This window comes from Rhipicephalus microplus, chromosome 9, assembly GCF_043290135.1.
Source record: "Rhipicephalus microplus isolate Deutch F79 chromosome 9, USDA_Rmic, whole genome shotgun sequence".
Taxonomy (NCBI): Eukaryota; Metazoa; Arthropoda; class Arachnida; order Ixodida; family Ixodidae; genus Rhipicephalus; species Rhipicephalus microplus.
The window spans coordinates 63,091,221-63,108,874 of NC_134708.1; the positions used below are offsets into that span (position 1 = coordinate 63,091,221).

Sequence of the window (17,654 nt, forward strand, 5' to 3'; positions counted from 1 at the left end):
CCTCTTCCTCAGCTTCTTCTACCTCAGTTTGGATGGCATCTCCTTCATCACTGCTGTCTCCAGACACTTTTTCGCCACTTTTTTCATCAGCGGAAAAATCTCTCTCATTAGGGTTGATAACATCCAGCAGGTTTGCATGAACAAAACGCTTCGGCCTCTCTTTTGGAACAGAATAGAATGTTGAGGTTGAAATTGCAGTATGTCCCTGAAAAATTGTTAAAACAGCAAAATTAGCAAACAGACATTCGTTCACACACTCCACATGAATGCGTGTCACGATATGTAAGACGCGTTTTAAGCAGAAAAGCAATGTTGCATATCTGCAACAATGAAAATTGTGGCATTTAGTGCCCACTGTTGCATATGTGCAACACACCACGTGCAAAAAATATTTTCTCGAACAGAGCAAGCAGAAAACTAACTGTTGGGTTCTAGATTACTGTCAAGAGTGTTTCGAACACACATTCAGTGAAAAAAGCAACGCAGCTTAACTTGAGGGCTCATAAAAAAATATTTACAGTACCTTGATTGCAGAGCTCGACGACGACGTGGATGCTGCCATTTTGCAAACTGCAGATACGACGAATGTGGCCCCCAAGCGGCTGAAACTGATACTGGGTGGAACGAAGAACCCTCGAAAGAGCATAGTATGGACAACTTTTACCAGTGCATTAGGATCCTTGCAATCGGCAGGGCACGGAACTGGGTGTTGCAGATATGCAACAAGGGGCAATAATGGGTTAACGTGCTTGATTGAGCAAGAATTATCAACAGCCTCTGCACACGTCCCCCTCAGCATCTTTCAATATTGCCACATTAGCTGCCCAATTCATTTCCACCCGAAAAAAACGCCAATCCCGTACTGCCCCGCGAGTTTTTTTTTTTTTTTTAACCTATGTGAAATATATTGTAAATAAGGGATCACTGCAAAACGCTCTGCTGGCTGATGGGCAACCTGGGTATTAGTTTTTATTCTCTTTAGCAAACGCTCAAGTGCAGAAACCAGAAATGTTTCTTTTGTATTTCATCAATTTGTGCGCTACCCAACAATGTATAATGTCCATCTCTTCCGCCTTTTAGTTCTGCTAAATGGAAAGCACTAGTATCTACTTGCAGGTATGTTGCGAAACACTTCATATTATTATTATTATTATTATTATTATTATTATTATTATTATTATTATTATTATTATTATTATTATTATTATTATTATTATTATTATTATTATTATTATTATTACATTTTGTTTTATTTTAATACGCTGATACTCAATGACGCAACAGAGAGCAAGCTGCCAACTGGCAACTAGAGGTGCACGACTCCTGCCTATTCTTTCGGTAGGAAGGACGAGATAGAGAAAAACGCCTAGATAGAGAATGAGAGACGAGATAGAGAAAAATGCACTGGAGGTGGGGTGCGCAGTGTAAACATTGCACACTGACATACAACAGGGAGAGGTACTGTGACAAGCATCTCTCCCCCTTAGCCAGTCGCAACGCTGCATTGCAAGAAACATGCGTGGAAGGCTGCGCAGCGTACAATTTCTCTGAGATTTTTCTGTCTCTGTCATAGTGTCTGAGGTGTATGAAAATGGTGTTTTATTAACGTACGGCGTTTACGTCTTTAGCTCAGTCTCATTGAGGAGTTTTTCTGGGACTTAACGCAAAACGTTTCAGTTTCGCTACTTAAATTTAGCGCTTCTAGTGCACCTGTAGGCTGCAACGTCTAATAGTGGCGTCAACATACAACAAGTAATATAAAGTCTACAGAAAACCAGCAAGAATATTTCATTTCAAAATTTTAGCATTTAACAAAATAATTGTATTGACTAAAAGGTAAAATAAAAATAGCAAAATGTAGCAAAATAAGTTTGAAGCTTCGGCTTATGGTGGCTTAAAACAAGTCGTTGCGTGATGGTTGCGTGCTTCAAGAATACCAAAACTAGCGATTAGTTTAACAATAAATACTTTGGCCTTACTACACAAATAAAAACACGTAGTTATTTTTTAAATAATTTATTTTTTGTTTTGAATATAGCTGCGCTTATTATAAGTGCGCCTACGGCGCGGCTGAAACGGTGTCAGCTCACTTTTTGATTGCGCGGTGCCTGAACAGTGACGGGGGTGACTGTGTGATTTTTCTCTCGAGACGTGCATTCCCTCTGCCTGTGTTTCAGGGCTTGCTCTTTAGGTGACTCCGACACACCGCGATTCCTGCACCTACTTCTACACCGTCGGTTTCGTACAGCCACCTTGTACTACGAGCTCTGCGGCTAAATCACCGGCGTGTTGTCGAGAAGATATTGCAGCAACCTACATGACTCGGTAGTTCCTTTCTTCTCGCATCCGCAGACGGGCTGTCTCCACCTTCGATCCCATCGCACCAGCAGCATTCTTTACACCAAAATAGTCATCGAAACGGATAGTCAACAGTGGCAACGATGTACAAAGGTTTGGCGCCGTCCTCTTTATTTTCCTCGCCTAGCTGTCATGCCGGCGCGAGTTTCTCTAGAGCCGGCGCCGTTTAGCGCCGTTATTTTGCTTGCCAGGAAAATCCCGCTTGGTTTGTTTTATCAGCTTAGCCTCGTGTCTAAGGTTATCGGACACCCGGAGTCATCAAGCTCGTTCACCCGGCAGCAATTCCGAAATGCCGGTTTGACTGCTGGCGCTCTAAAAATTGCGTGTTCGTTGTTTTCGAAACTTTGGGAGCTACGAATACATCAACCACTACGTCGGCATTGTAACGGCAGTAGTGCTGACGAAAGCATGATGCGGCAGCTTGCATCGATTGCGGCATTTAATGCGGCTGCTTTGTGCTTCACGCCGTTTTAGACTGTGGGAGCACCGAACGTTCGAAGCCGGCGAACAGCTTGACACGTTGTGGCGAATCGTAGGATGTCGCGAAAATATGCTGTGATTGCTCCGATTTTGAAGGCGTTTCTCTAACCCGAACGTCACGGGATTGAATCTCGAGGCGCCCGCTTTTGGATTGGATGGAGGTGAAAATGCTTGAGGCCCGTGTATCCGGGATTAGGAACCTTGTCGGTTTCGATGCGCGTTAAAGATATCCAGGCTGTAGAAATTTCTAGAACCCCTCCACTACAGAGTTTCCGTAATTACATCGTGGTTTTGGGACGTAAAAAAGCAACAATCATTAGAAGGCATAGCCCCAAACTGGGCAACCTTGGCCAGCATCGTGTGTACTGTCACTATCAACGCGTGATACTTTCAGTCGCCCCTCGATGACCCAACTAAATTTAGTTTCGATTATAGAGATTGGCCAGGCTAGCAATGTGTGTGTGTGTGACTTTCGCTTTGTCCCATATTGAATGCACTGTACCTTTGGATGCTATGAATCACCAACAAGCCAGCCCACCATGCAACCTTAGTAATGATACCAGAGATACCTTAGTAATGATAGGCTTAGTAATGAGACCTGAGATACCCTAGTAATGATAACCTGAGTAATGATACCTAATAATACTTTGGAGTCTGTATAAGTTCACACCAATGCATTGTTGTCTGATGTGTTCATCGCAGTCAAGGTGAAATGGGGCAAGGAGACGTACCCCGACGTAGAAGTCGACACCCGAGAGGAGCCCATGCTGTTCAAGGCGCAGCTGTTCGCTCTGACGGGCGTCGAGCCTGACCGGCAGAAGGTGCTCATCAAGGGCTCCGTGCTCAAGGTACAGTAGCAAGCTAGGCCTTCACTCGTGTAAAGTTAAGTTGGGACCTTTGCAGTAGCGTTGGCTGTCTATAGCAAATCGGTTCATTTAGTAGAGCGGTCTCCCTGAAGAGTCGTTGGTTGTGGACCTTATTCCCGGAACAGGACGAATTTTTCGGCAACCAAGAAGCCTTCTTTCTGAATAGAGTCCCTAGTCGCTTCGTGCTACAAGCAAGTCTCTGTCTTGTCAATTTAATGGGCATTTTGTGTGTGTGGAGAGAAAAGGGGTCATAGCTGGTCTAGCCTTAATAGCTGCAAAGCGGCCAACTTAGATAAGAGGGAGAGATAAGGTTATTGCATGTTTTGATAGTCACTGTCACACTTCCAATTTGGCCAGCTAGATCAAGGGAGCGCTCTGCCAACAACTCGACGACACCTTGCGCCAACTGACTAGCTGGCTGCTTTTCGTTGAACTGTGGGGACGGAAAGTGATGGCTCAAGAGAACTTTCCCAAAATTGGCTGTTTCCACCAATGCTGGCTAGTGAAAACAGTCACAAGTCAGGTGAACAAAGATGTTGGAAGCATGAGCATTGACATCATGCAGTAGCATATACAGCGAAAACAGTTTGAGGTCAGACAACCAAAAATGAACCGCACTTTTTGGTTGCTTAAGGGTGGCATTACTCAGAGCACCTTTCAACCCCATGATGCTGCATGAAATAAACGGAGATGATTAGAAAAGAGGATCCAATGTAACTCGAGCACCTCTTTTCTGACCGTTTGGATTAACTTCCTGGTTTCTGCAAAGCAGCCTTTATGTAATTTCGAAAACACGGTATATTTAGTGCCGAGGGAGCCCTTCTCACTCTGTAGTATAACACAGTGGCTATGCAGCATTTGAGCATGTAAGATGTGCTGACACCGTCTGTGTTATAAAATGCGGAGATGGCGATGAACATGGCTCGTGCACACTTGCACTGTGTCGCTGTGACTTCTGCCTTGTTTGTACACATCGTCAACAAAAGCTCCCTTGGTGCCATCATAAGCCTGTTTGAGCGGTTGGTGATATGCGGGACCTCTGAAAAATGCCCCGCTGAGTCTTTGGCATCAGCCTTCGTACTCCCAAGCAACCGCCTAGAAAGGTGATCCCGCTGTTGCAAGGGTTTATAGGCAAACATAGCCAAACACTGCAAGAGAAGGAATTAGTGAAGTCAGTTGTCTAGTGCACAGAAACCAGTTTCATCTTGAGAAGCACCTGTTGCAGTGTTTTCCACTTGTCAGTATTCTCAGTCACAGCATTAAGCTTGCCACTGACTGTCGTGTCACTGCTTTTTGCTGCTATGTTAAAAAGACTGGTCGTTTCAACCATGCGATTGTGTTCTGTTTTTACAGGACCAGGAGTGGGGCAACATCCAACTCAAAGATGTAAGTTGCTTTTACCTTGGTCATCGTTTTATTTGGCAGCTTGTCACATGGGCTGTATGCTGCCGTCTTTGCTTCTCCAACCAACCCCCACCAGCTTGGTGATTTTTGGCTTGGCCCTGTAGGTTTTGCCAGTAGTGTTGAAATACCAGATAGCCTAGTTCACTCTTCCTTCATGTTTATTTCTACATGCTGCAGCCCATCATCATGGGTCCTGGATAGTGAAGTGACAACTCAATGTGTTCATTGCAGACAGAAAATCAGTCATAGGCAAAGGATAAACATTTCGGAGCAGTGTACTCCAATGTTCAATATTTGTGGAAAAACAGCTATATAGTAGTGTATCATATGGAATCTGAAGAGACTAGGGAAATGTGTTCTGTTTAACAGGGGTTTCATTCACTGAGACAGGCGCAATGGTACATGATCCAAGTACAAAACCAATCATATCAAGGACAGTTGTTATATTTTAGAATTTTTTTAGCTCGCTAGGAGTTTACTGTATTTGTACAATCATTTGGTGACTGGAATGTTAAAAAATGTACGGTGGTGCGAGTCACGGGTGCAGAAATGTTGATCAATGTTTTTTGTGGGTACGGTGTAGAGGGAGCTTTAAAGGGGTACTGACACGAAATTTCGCGGCCGAAACAGTCGTCGGAATCGATTCCCATGAACATGCGTACATAGTTTGCAAAATATCAACAGCGAATATTGCTTGGAAGGTGTTTTACAGTGATTTCGAAGTTTGTATCTTGGAGGAATTGGCACCATCTGGAGAGACCTCTTGGGGACCCCCTTACTTCCCTTGCCTCACCATGCTTCAGTGAATAAAACAAGTTACGATAACGTCATAGTCGTCTTTTTGTTTGCCACGTTTGTTCCAGCAGTCTATACTTCTCAGCGGCTGGACGTGAGTGCGTGGCCGCAGGGCACGCTCTGAAAGTTTTGTGTTTGGTGACACCGCTGTCTTGTTTCCTCTTAGAAAGAAATTCTTGATGTGGACCGTGCGTAAGTGCGTCACAGTTTTGTGTGCTGATGCGGTCAATAACAGCACATGCTAGGTGGCAATAGTTGCGCCCGGCAGCTTGTCATTTTTGACGCCCTCTCAAACTAACACTGATTGGTTTATAATGAGGGGGCCTGTAAATAATTATCTGTCACGTGCTGCAGCAAACAATGTGCCGTGTTAGGACTAACAGGACCCCAGCAAAAAAACACAAAGCCGAAGTTTTTGTGTCACTACCCCTCTAAGGGTCTGCTTTGGCAGCATGCTGCAAGAGTAGTCATGTTGAGGTGCATAATACAGCATCTTCCAATTTACAGGGTGCAGTGGTGCTGCTCATGGGTACCAAGGAAGCGCTGCCGTCGGAGCCTGCCGAGAAACCTGTCTTCATGGAGGACATGTCCGAGAATGAGCTCGCCACTGCGGTAAGCCTTGCGCCGCCTCGTGCCATTGTTGGAGAAATTGTGTGGACTGGATGCCTAGCTGGTTTCTTGACTAAGCGCAGCGTATTTCCTCATGTGTCTTGTGATCCTGGGTCATTCATTGAACATATGGTGTCACCCTGCTTCTTTTATCCTTTGGAGTTATTCCAGATGTACAGCCACAGTACATTTAATTCTTTAATGGGTTGTTTGAAGCGACACTGTAGAGAAACAATAAGTTCTTTTAGGTTGATAAACCGCTCTCTGGAAACTCTGTCATAAGTTCATTATTACTGGAGAAAATCAAGGTTTTCATGCCTCAATGAGAATGAGGGAGCAGGGGAATAATTTGAACAAGGACATGAATGCACACCTTTCTGCACATTGCAAAGCCTGCGCATGTTCTCCAAGGTATCATGATGTCAACATACTGGGTAGAAGTACAAATAGAAAGGCATGTGAACTTTTAGAAGCGTTCCTTATCAACAAAAACGGTAGCGATTGCATTAGTCAGACATCTGTTGTCTTGTTTGCCTTAGAGCATACGTTCTTTAAGTTTGTCGGGCCGATGGGCCCTTATCTGTAGCAGCTGGGCGAGGAGAACACAGGCGCATTGCACATGCGCGGGACGAGCGTCAGCATCTAAAAGGCCTCATGGGACGGAGGGGCGGTGGGCGATAAGAAAGGGGGTGAGACAAGCCCAGTGGTTTTTTGGTGGCAGGCGCGCGATGGGATGGGGCGTAGGTCGCGCTAGGTGCGAGGGGTTTCCCCCATGCGTGCTACAGAGGCTAGGCCTCGCCGGTTTTGGGGTCGTATAGTCAATGGCCCGTATTCTACGGCGAGTTGCGTGTGAGTTTTATTTCTTGCTGTTATGTTTTGTGCTAGCTTTCCTGCCATTCTTTCGTTGAGTATGTTCGATTCACCGCCAGTCTGCGGCGATTCTTTCCTTCTGGTTTTTGGTCCTCCTGTGTGCGTTAGTGCCGTGTTGAGCCGGTGAGGAAGGCTGTTCGTGATTATTTTGAGTCACGCATTAAAGGCGGTTCTTGTTCTCAGTGTTACTGGCTCGACCCTGCGAATTTTGACTCACTCACCCCCCTGAGCAAAGGCGGGGCCTTCAAGTTGTACTGTTGATTTGTAATCTTTGCCTAGCGCCTCCTGTAGCCTGCAGGATACAACCCTCGCTCCTGGCGGTTAGAACATATATTATGTGTGTCTTCAACTTTTTATCAGAGTAGTTAGTAGCGCTTGTGATGTGTGGTTATGTGTGTCTGTCGTATCTTTTTTATGCTACTTTATGAAGTTGATGATGGTGCTCAAATGGATTGCAGCGATGATGCTAAATGATGATGTTCGAGATGAGGATTCCAATTAGTGATCACGATTATGTTCAAAATCAGCCTAAGACATATAATGATGCTAGATATGATTGTAAACTGCCTAGTCTGCCCTCATATACTCTCTCATACTTCCAACTTATCTGTCCAGCTGTTGATACAGAGTGGAATGGGCTGGCTTTTTTTTTCTTCTTTCTGTCTATTTTTCTTTGTAGCGAGGCTTTAATGAGGCTTAGCAAAACCGACAATCAAAGTGTGCACACTTTTCGCAAGCCTGATATGTTTTATTTTGCACAATTTTATCCTCGCACAAAAGTAATTTTTTCTGTCAATTCAGGACTTAAACCTGTATGTGTGTTTATAGAAGTTGTTTGATTTTCATTGTCTCCTCTCTACAAGTATAGTTGAACCCCTTTGTAAGAGGACTGGTGTAAGAGACGAACGTGTGTAAGGGACACCAGTGTGCCTGCATAGAAGTAGGAATTGACAAGTAAATGAGATTGTTGTACCCTGCTTATACGAGACGTCTCGTGTAAGAGACGAGGCCTGCACCCTGGTTCATGCCTCTCATAAAGGGGCTCAACTGTAGCTATGTATGGCAAGCTGTATGTTGCAGTCTAATAAACATGTATGTACAGCCGCGCTCAATATGAGTTTCAGCACACTTTGTGTACTTAAAATGGTGCCGACTCTGTGAAGTGGCAGCCACAAAAGAAAAATATCGAATTAAGCTCTCTGAATTAGTAGTACTTTGTGACCAAATTTAACGTTTGTCGGTGTCATTGATCAGACTTGGGGTCACTTTAACCGCAGCCAGCCTGTTGTAACTTATATTGAGTGCAACTGTACTTAGAACGAGCTAGTGTATATGTGTATGAATTTATGTGTTAGTTATTTTGTTTCTTTCCTCTCATATAGCTCTCCTGTTCAAACTTTGTTGCTCATTGTATTCAACTGGCCACTATTTAGACTGTTGGGGCAAATAATCTGTGCACATTCAGTTTTCTGTTGATGCAAACAGAGTTCCATTGACTGATTTATTTATTTATTTATATCGATGCAGCTGGACCTTCCGGCCGGCCTGACCAACCTGGGCAACACGTGCTACATGAACGCCACCGTCCAGTGCTTGCTAACTGTGCCTGAACTCAAGGATGCACTCAAGAAGTGAGTGCGGCCTTTCTTTTTTTCTTTTATGCGTGTACAGTAGACTCTCGTTAAACAGAACCTGAAGGAACCAGGAAATTGTGTTGTGTTTTACAGGAGTTTCGTTTGCTGAAAGATGAACAAAGATGGAAAGTCCGAGTATGAAACCAATCGCGCGGGAGGCGGTTGTTCCAATTAAGCAGTAGTTCTCTCTAACAGATTTCGGAGTGTTGCTTGCTTGCATTCGAAGAGAAGAATTTCAAACGAAGGCAATGGCTCCATGGGGAGGTGGCGAGTTAGGTTGGCCAATTAAAGGGACACAAATGCGAGACAACGTTGATAAATTGTACTCTGAGAACTCTCATATTTTTAGTTTCACCATCATAGGTTTATTAATAGAAGAGAAAAAGCACTTCAAAGTTTCATTAACTTCAATCCATATTTTTTGCACAGGAAGTCGCAAATTTTTAACTGTTTTTCGTATTTTACTGACATTATATCAGTGAAATTTGCTCAAACTTGGTATGTCAAGCCTATGGCCACCACGGAGGACAATTCCTTTTTACTAGAGCTCTGTGAATAGCAAAATTTTGTGGAGGCCCAGCTCTTGTGACAGACAGGGGTGTGCTTCCTTCAAGTACTGAGTTTCTGATCTGCCCCGTAGGCAGATCAGAAACATTTGAAATTTCGGATCTTGAGAAATTTTATCTCGATGTTTTTTGCGCTTTGTGGAAGCAGCTCTACTGACTTTCCACCTCTGCTGTGTTGGCTCCAGACAGCGCTTTCAAGAGTCAATTTGTTTGCAACTGTAGCAGAAGTCCCCCCCTCCCAAAAAACAGCTTTGCCTTAAGGCCAGAATCTGATGCAGTGAAGCCTTAAAAAAAAAAGGAAACGTTAATGAGCTGCTAAAATGGTGCAGTGCAGTAATGTCCTTGCAGATAATCACTGGAAATGTGCTTAGGCGTCACTTTGGCTGATGGCGAACGTGCCAGCATGACTTAATCACCGACAACCCTTCTGATGAACATCTTCACCTAACTGCTCAGTAGTGCATGTGACCTACCGCTGCTGGTGGTACACATACGTCGCAAATCCGTCGAGTCACCAGTCATACTGCCACTGTGTGTGAGAGAGACCGCGAAGTGCCCTGCCTTCACAAATGTAAGAAAGTTGCCGTTGCCACGCCCGTGTGCGGTTGGGAACGGAGTGGGCACTGCGAACACATTCATGACAAATGCTTGTGTACGATACAGCAAGCACCCAGGCAGTGATGAGGTCAGCTTAGTTGGCAATGTTCTGCTCACAACTTAGAGCAATTGGTGTCACGCAGCAGAAAATGTGGCCTATTGGCTGAGATTCGGCTATCGGTTACGTGTGCACATACATTGGTGAAAGCTGGATGAGTTGTCCGCTCTTCCGCAACAAACCTTTTTGTTCCACATCATTGTTTCCGAATTCTCCATTGGGGAGAGTTGTAATCTATTCCGCATTTTGCTAGTATCAGCGGCACTCGTCACGTAACGCAAATTTACATAAAGGGGGTTCTTGGCAAGTGTAGAAGGTATTTACCAGCAGAGTGAAACTTTGGGCTAGTATGTTTTGCATAATGAAGTACGTACAGAGCTTTTACCCGAGCTTGGGCATGCACCAAAATGCCTGATCAACCTACTGGGAGGCATTACTCTTGCTATTTCGGACGTAGCTGTGGCGATTTGACCGCTTGAGCAGAATATAAATTCTTGAACTCATTTTTTTTGCGGCTGCACAATGTTCGGATGATATTGTGGTTTCTAGAAGGCTCAAAATATCTTCAAATAATGAAATTGTCGTGCAAATCGAACAGGAAACACTCGTCAGAAAATGTTCCAATATTCGCACGCCCTTCATTTTCACTAGTTAGGAACTACATATGTACTATGTATGACCCTATATGTCCCGTTGAAATCCATGATGCATCATTTGGTGCACCGTGCAGGAACTCGAAGGTGGTGTTGCAACGCACAATGTTTTTTCATGCATTTTTTCGCATGCTCTCATATTAGGAGTGGTCCTTTCACTATTGCAAAGTTGTAATTTACCAATACGGAAGAAATTGTTTCTCTTCTTGGCTCCTTAAGCATTTATGACGACCTCCGCTTGTTACGAGTAGTTGCCATTTTTTTTGTTGGTACTCAGCATTGCTGCTCGATTTCAGCGATTGGTGCTTTTATTGAATGAGTCTGGATGCTAAACGGCGAAGTGCGCGCCTTGAATTCTTTGCGCATCATACACGACCATGGCAAAGAGCCGTACTTTGGACACGCCACCGCACGAGTGATGGTAGCTTCATCCAGTTTAAGCTTAACTGTCAAATAATAGTGAATTTCGTGCATGTCCAATTCAAACCCTTGCGGTCTGGAGTAGCTAGAACTGATTTGGAAATACAGCTCCAGTGCCCCAATTTACCAGCCGTTATCGCATTTACTGGCATAATTTGCACCCTTGCTTAATTTGCGTGTCCCTAATATTTATCTAGCGTCACTGAAAAATATTCACTCGCATATTTTGCACTCCTCGAACCGTGCGAGCCAGCTGCAGTTACACGACTCCTTCACAAGGCACTGTGCGCACATTTGTACGCGCTTCCTAAATGAGCAATCAGTGCTCGCTTAGTCATTGTGCTCCACCTATTTTTGAGTAAATAAGGCATATCAGAACGTCGTGAATGCGTTGTACCAACGACAAAAAGAAAGGGGGAGAAACGGCATAAGCAGTGCAAGTGCTATACACTTAAACCTCACCACTATAATGAACCCGGATATAACGAAATATTGGCTATAAAGAATTAAATGAAAAATAGTGTTGCAGTAGATACAGTGCCACATTCTTTTCCTCAAGCTTTGTTATCGCCCCGTTACACTATGTTCAGCGCGAATTGCACCTACGGTGTTAGAGAAGCTTCGAGGCTGTAGTAGATCGTTTTGTGATTATGCCCACTTCGTGAACCTTTCAGATTATTCTAGAACCTACGCTGCCGCTAGCGATAACTCTGGAATATTCGATGGCAAGTGTATAAATGGGGACACGCTTTGCCACTTGTCAGTTGACCGACGGCCGACACTCTGTTCGCCGTTATCAGTGCCAGTGTCTTACTTTCCTTTTGCGTGGACGCAAGTTAGGCCCAAATAAACAGTTTCTTCTTTGACGTGGAGTCTGCTCCCTTCATTCACGTCACGAGCCCGTGACAATAGTGTTAGGAATAAACCTTTATAACTAATTTTCGGGTGTAACGAACTTGTTTTTGTGTAAGATGCCACTTTATTATAACAATGTTTGAGTGTAGATGCTTTATTGAAATAACTTGTGTATGTGGAATAGAAGCCTAAAAGGAAAACTGTGCTTGTTCGATTGTAGCGCAATCACTATTGTAAAGGCTTGTAACAGCACCATTGAACAGGAGCAAAGATGAGTAAAAGACAGGACGTGCACATATTTTACTTGTGTTTTAGTGCCTTACTTCACTATTGTAACACAAGGGGTTGCTTTTCATTGCATCCAGGAAGATAAGATAAAAACAGCTATGAAAGAAACTTACATAAGTCATTGTGCTTTTCAGACAGCTTGCATTTTGGTATTTGTATGCAACTCCAGGGTCGACTTCACGTAGCGAAAACTCTGGGGGAAAACTCTCGTTACATTCGAGTAAATACTGTACTATGAATTGACACAGAGCGTTGCACACACTGTAGAAAAAAAATCTGAGTGGGAAAACTTGATGGCCATCACAAGGGCCGAAATAATGTGCATTTTACGGTATCAATAAATTGTGCTTGCAGGTTCCAAGGGGAACTGTTCCTCATGCGGTCATCTGGTTCGAGCCCTCAGTCCGTGACTGCTGCCATGCGTGACCTCCAGGGCCTCATGGAAAAGTCTGCCGTGGTGCCTCCTATCGTGCTGCTTCAGGTGCTGCACACGGCCTTCCCCCGGTTCGCCGAGAAGTCCGAGCAGGGAGGCTTCGCTCAGCAGGTCAGCAGTCTCTTTAATCGCTTCTTGTTTTATTCTTCTTCACTGAAGGAGCACCTGTAACGAGGCTGTTAACTGTTGAAGTAGAATGCTGTCGAACCCCACTGCAGTTGAAAGTTGAATAAACGAAGTGATGAAGGGCTCTCAAGGTATTTAGTGTAATCAGGAATTTCGTAAAACAAAAAAGTCGGTGCTCGTCTGTCTCTTTTCTCACCCCTTTTTTTTTGCATGTTTCTAGTTTCATGCCAGTTACAAAATTTTCAGCAAACTAAGGCATCAACTTGTCCAAAAACAAGTTCTTCTAGAGAAAAAGAGATTTTTGGGTCCTTCAAAATGCCGAGAAGTGTTTGATGTATCGTTCCTTGAATGTAATTGAGGCATAGGGGTCACGGAACAGCACTGCATGCATTTTTTGTTTGTTTTCTTGAGTTTTTTATAATCCCGCTAACAGAAGTGTATTGTGGAACTCTGCAGGATGCGAATGAGTGTTGGACAGAAGTGGTGCGAATGCTCCAGCAGAAGCTGCCAGCCATTGACCAGCCGGCCTCTGAGACTGGACCTGCACCGGCGCACAAGTACAACAACTTTGTCGACCAATACTTCGGCGGCGTGTTCGATGTCACGTATCCTTGCCCTCTCTTGTGCTGCTTGAACATCAAATATGACCAAGCCAAACGTCATTCGACCAAAAACAGCCTTGCCTTATTTGCTCTGCTGTTTGCTTCGGCTGCTAACTCGAAAGTCGTGGGATCGAATCCCGTCCTAGGTGGCCTTATTTTCAGTGTAGGTGAAATTTTAGGTGCACGTTATACAGTCGAGCCCACATATAACGGCCCCACTTAAAACGAACTTTTGCTTAAAACGAACAATATCTGCGTGACTGTCAAAATATACATTGGTTCAATGGCACAAAATTGCACTTACAACGAATGTCTCCGAGCGCTGCTGATCGGTTATAGCGAACTGAGTCAGGGGTCTGGCGACTTCCCGGGAAAGCAGTTTCGACCACCGATCAGGCATCCGCGAGGTGCCCATACATTCTTATTGTTAAACGCTGACCCTGCCTCCGCGCCCCTCTAGTTGCTGCCCTCTCCGACCGCTTTTTGTTACGCACCCCTTTGTCCTTGCCCCCCTCCCCTCCGCTACCCTGAGTACACCCCATCGCCAGACGAGGCCCGTGTTTTCACACTGCCAACGATCTTTCGAAGGCCGGTCGGCCATCTACCCCGTTTTTGATCGCTGGTACTGTGGTTGACGTCGCCGGCCTGGAGTGACCAGACCATTTGCCAACATTGTCAGCCACCGACTGTATCCGATAGTCCGCGTCTAGTGCATGCGTGTACGCTACCCCACCGACTGATAATTTGCGATTCGTTTCGTGTTTAGGACTTGTTCTTGCTCACTTCACTCTCGGCTCAGCATGCCTTTCGCGGGCGTGCGGAAGCGCGAAAACGACTGTTAATTTGCACGGAAGGAATCGCGAAATATCGAAGTTCGTGAGCTCAGGCAAACCTGCCGGCGCAACGAAACGATTTTTTGACAACGGCCGCCGATTCTTCGAACAACGCCGCGCGCACCGATTCAGGTGGCCATGCACTCTTTCCAAGTTTTTCTACGTGCTAGTTTCGCAGACATTTCAAGCAAGCTACCCAACCTGCCTCCTTCCCGTGTCTTTTAGTTTTCAAGGTCACCCTCCCGCCACATCCTCCCCTCTCTTTATCGCAACTCCTTGCCCTTCTCTCGCAAGTCTGCTCGCCTCTCTTGTTCGCAGCCCCTTCACCTGTCTCCTCCGCTCTGCGATTCCTGCCACGCTGGCTCAAATTAGTTTCATTTTCTGACTGGAAACGAGCCCAGAGCTGTTCCACGCGCTCTGGCATGTGTGCGCGTCTTGCTCGCTTTTAGTGTGCGTGTGTGGTCATGATGGCCGACGGGAGGACTTGTAGCACGCTTTTTGGTGCCGCTCAACAAAACGTCGAAACAGTGACCGCTTGGCTTGAGCGTAATCAGCGCGTTAGGTGCCGCGTTGCGGAGTGCTTTCTCATAGCTGTTGACCACCTGGCAGCCAACTTGCCGCTTCAAGAATTCCTATATTAGGCTGTGGAGATGGTGAATATTTTGTGGGCGGCGGTGATGACTACAAGCGCACGAAACTGTTTTCGCGAGGCCGACTTCGTCGACGTCGGGCCCGATGCCGAGCCTGAAGCTTCTGAACTGCGGCGGCGATTTGTGGCCACGCGTCGCCAACTCGGACCTGTGAGAACGGGTGGGACATCTGTTGCGATGGTTTAATTACGGCTGATAATGATGCCGACACTGCGGAACCGTGCACGGATGGGGCATTGTGAATTAAGTATGTGGCGAGAGCGATCTGGAGGAATCGGATTGCGAGAACGACGAAACTTTGGAGCCAGTGCCTCATGCAGCTTATGCCGCGGGCCTCGGCGAACGAGCACTCTGCTGTTTTAAATGAACTCGAGACCGCCCTTATCGCTTCTGCTCTTGGCAACACGTGCATCACAGAGTTTTTGGAGCAAGAAAAGTTTGTGTTTTCACTCGCAAATTTTTTTAAAAGCTGCGTTTCATTTACTACGAACTTCGAGATAGAGCGAACAGATGCCGCGTCACGCTCAGGTTCGTTATAAGCGGGCTCGACTGTAGAACCCCAGGTGGCTGAAATTTCTGGAGCTCTCCATTATGATGTTTATCACAATCACATTGGGGCTTTGGGATGTTGAACACCATAATCACCAACTATTATTATTATTATTATCATTATTATTATTATTATTATTATTGCTGTCCCGCCACAGTGGTATAGTTGTTACGATAGTCAACTGCTCATCCGAAGGTCATGGCATTTTCAGCCCAGATTGCAAACCAAGCCGCATTTTGGTGGAGGCAAAGTGCTGCAGATCTTTGTGCTTAATTAGATTTAGGTGCACTACGGCGTCACTGATAACCATGTTGTGGTTTTGAGATGCAAGCAACCCAACGCTTACAATTGGCACCGATTTGACAGAGTGTTTACTTTCCACGAGTTGTGTTCAGCCTTGACTGCTGGAACATAGGCTAAAATGCATGGAGTCCGAGGAGGAGCCCGAGACGAGGACCAAGGAACACTTTCTCCAGTTGAGTTGCTTCATCTCTCAAGGTGAGCACAGAAAGGTGCACTGTTCTCTCATCGTGGTGATGCCGAAGAGTGCACAGGATTCCTAATGCATTCCCTTATAAAGTGAAAGCCATCTTCGACACTCAAACCTCATTATAACGAAGTTGCATCTTACACAAAAGTAAGTTTGTTATATCGGGAAATTCGTTGTAAAGGTGTATTCATACCACTATGTCTATTGCAAGAGTACTACTCTTTATTTACTTCGTTACAACCGATAGTTTGTTATATCCAGGTTCATTATATTGAGGTCTGAGTGCATTTTTTTTCAGATGATGTACCCTCACACATTAATATAATGAACCCGGATATAGCGAAAAACTGCTTATAACAAAGTAAATAAAAAATAGTCTTGTAATATAGTGTGAGGAATGACATTTATAACGAATATTCAGATATAACAAACTTACTTTTGTGTTTTATACAACTTCAATATACCGTGTAAACCGGAATATAAGTCGAGATATTTTCAATAAAACGAGATAAGGTCGCCCCTCGTCTTATATAGCGGTGTCTAGCCGACAGTGCACCGCTGCCTGGCAAGATGTGGCTTGCATGTGCATGAGAAGCTGGACAAGGCCATATTCGCATTCAAATCCAATAGCAGGTTGTTGTTTTTTTTCCTCTCTAGTCTGTTTTTTTTTGTGTTCGTGATTTGCCTCCGATCTGTTCTAAATTCTCGCTCCACTTGACATTGTGTTTCATTTTTAAGGGTCTTTTTTTCTTTCACTGAATATGAGTAATGGTGCGAGAAGACAGTACTCAGCTGCGTTTAAACTACAGGTTGTTGAGTTCGCAGAAGCAAATGGGAATATGGCTGCTCAGCGCCACTTTGGTGTATCGGAAAAAAGCGTGCTCTTTTGGAGGGTGCAGAAAGGGAAGCTGCAGATGTGCAATCCTCGGAAAATGCTATTTCGTGGGCGAAGTGCGGTTCATTCGCAGCTGAAGGATATGCTAGGGAACTATGTGTGGGAAGTTCATGTGTGCTCGCTGCCAATGACTGTGGATACCATTCACAAGAAAGCTGTGGAACTCGCTCGAGAAGCTGGGCTCGCGAGAGAAGAGTTTCGTGCACCAAACTCTTGGTTGCGTCGATTCATGAGACGCAACGGATTTTCTTTCCGGTGGCACACATTCATCTGTCAGAAGTTTCCAGACGAGTTCCAGGACAAGCTTATAAACTTTCAGGGCTTCATGAACTGGCTTCGGGAGCAGAACAACTAAATGATGGGGCAGGTTTACCATGCCGATGCCTTCATCGACCATGATCATGGGGCGTGGCGCCAAGGATATGAAGCTGTTGTCCACTGGCAACGAGCACTCGCACTTCACCATCATGCTGGCATGCATGGCAGATGATAGAGAGCTTCCGCCCTTCATCATTTTCAAACGTAAGACAATGCCGAAGGAAGTGTTCCCGCCCGGTGTTGTCATTCACGTGAACAAAAAGGGATACATGGATGAGGCCATGATGATCGAATGGATACGAGT

At 45.1% G+C, this 17,654-nt stretch overlaps 1 protein-coding gene across 1 annotated transcript in view; it reads left to right on the forward strand.

The window, feature by feature from the left end:
• Positions 1-2,187: 2,187 nt before the first annotated feature.
• Positions 2,188-17,654, forward strand: part of Usp14 (ubiquitin specific protease 14) — a 40,647-nt gene continuing 25,180 nt past the window's right edge. Inside the window, exons 1-8 of the mRNA XM_075873743.1 lie at positions 2,188-2,451; positions 3,541-3,686; positions 5,058-5,090; positions 6,411-6,515; positions 8,910-9,013; positions 12,808-12,997; positions 13,469-13,617; positions 16,063-16,145. Coding sequence (XP_075729858.1) covers positions 2,442-2,451; positions 3,541-3,686; positions 5,058-5,090; positions 6,411-6,515; positions 8,910-9,013; positions 12,808-12,997; positions 13,469-13,617; positions 16,063-16,145 — 820 coding nt within the window. The 5' untranslated portion in view covers positions 2,188-2,441. The remainder of the gene's footprint in view (positions 2,452-3,540; positions 3,687-5,057; positions 5,091-6,410; positions 6,516-8,909; positions 9,014-12,807; positions 12,998-13,468; positions 13,618-16,062; positions 16,146-17,654) is intronic.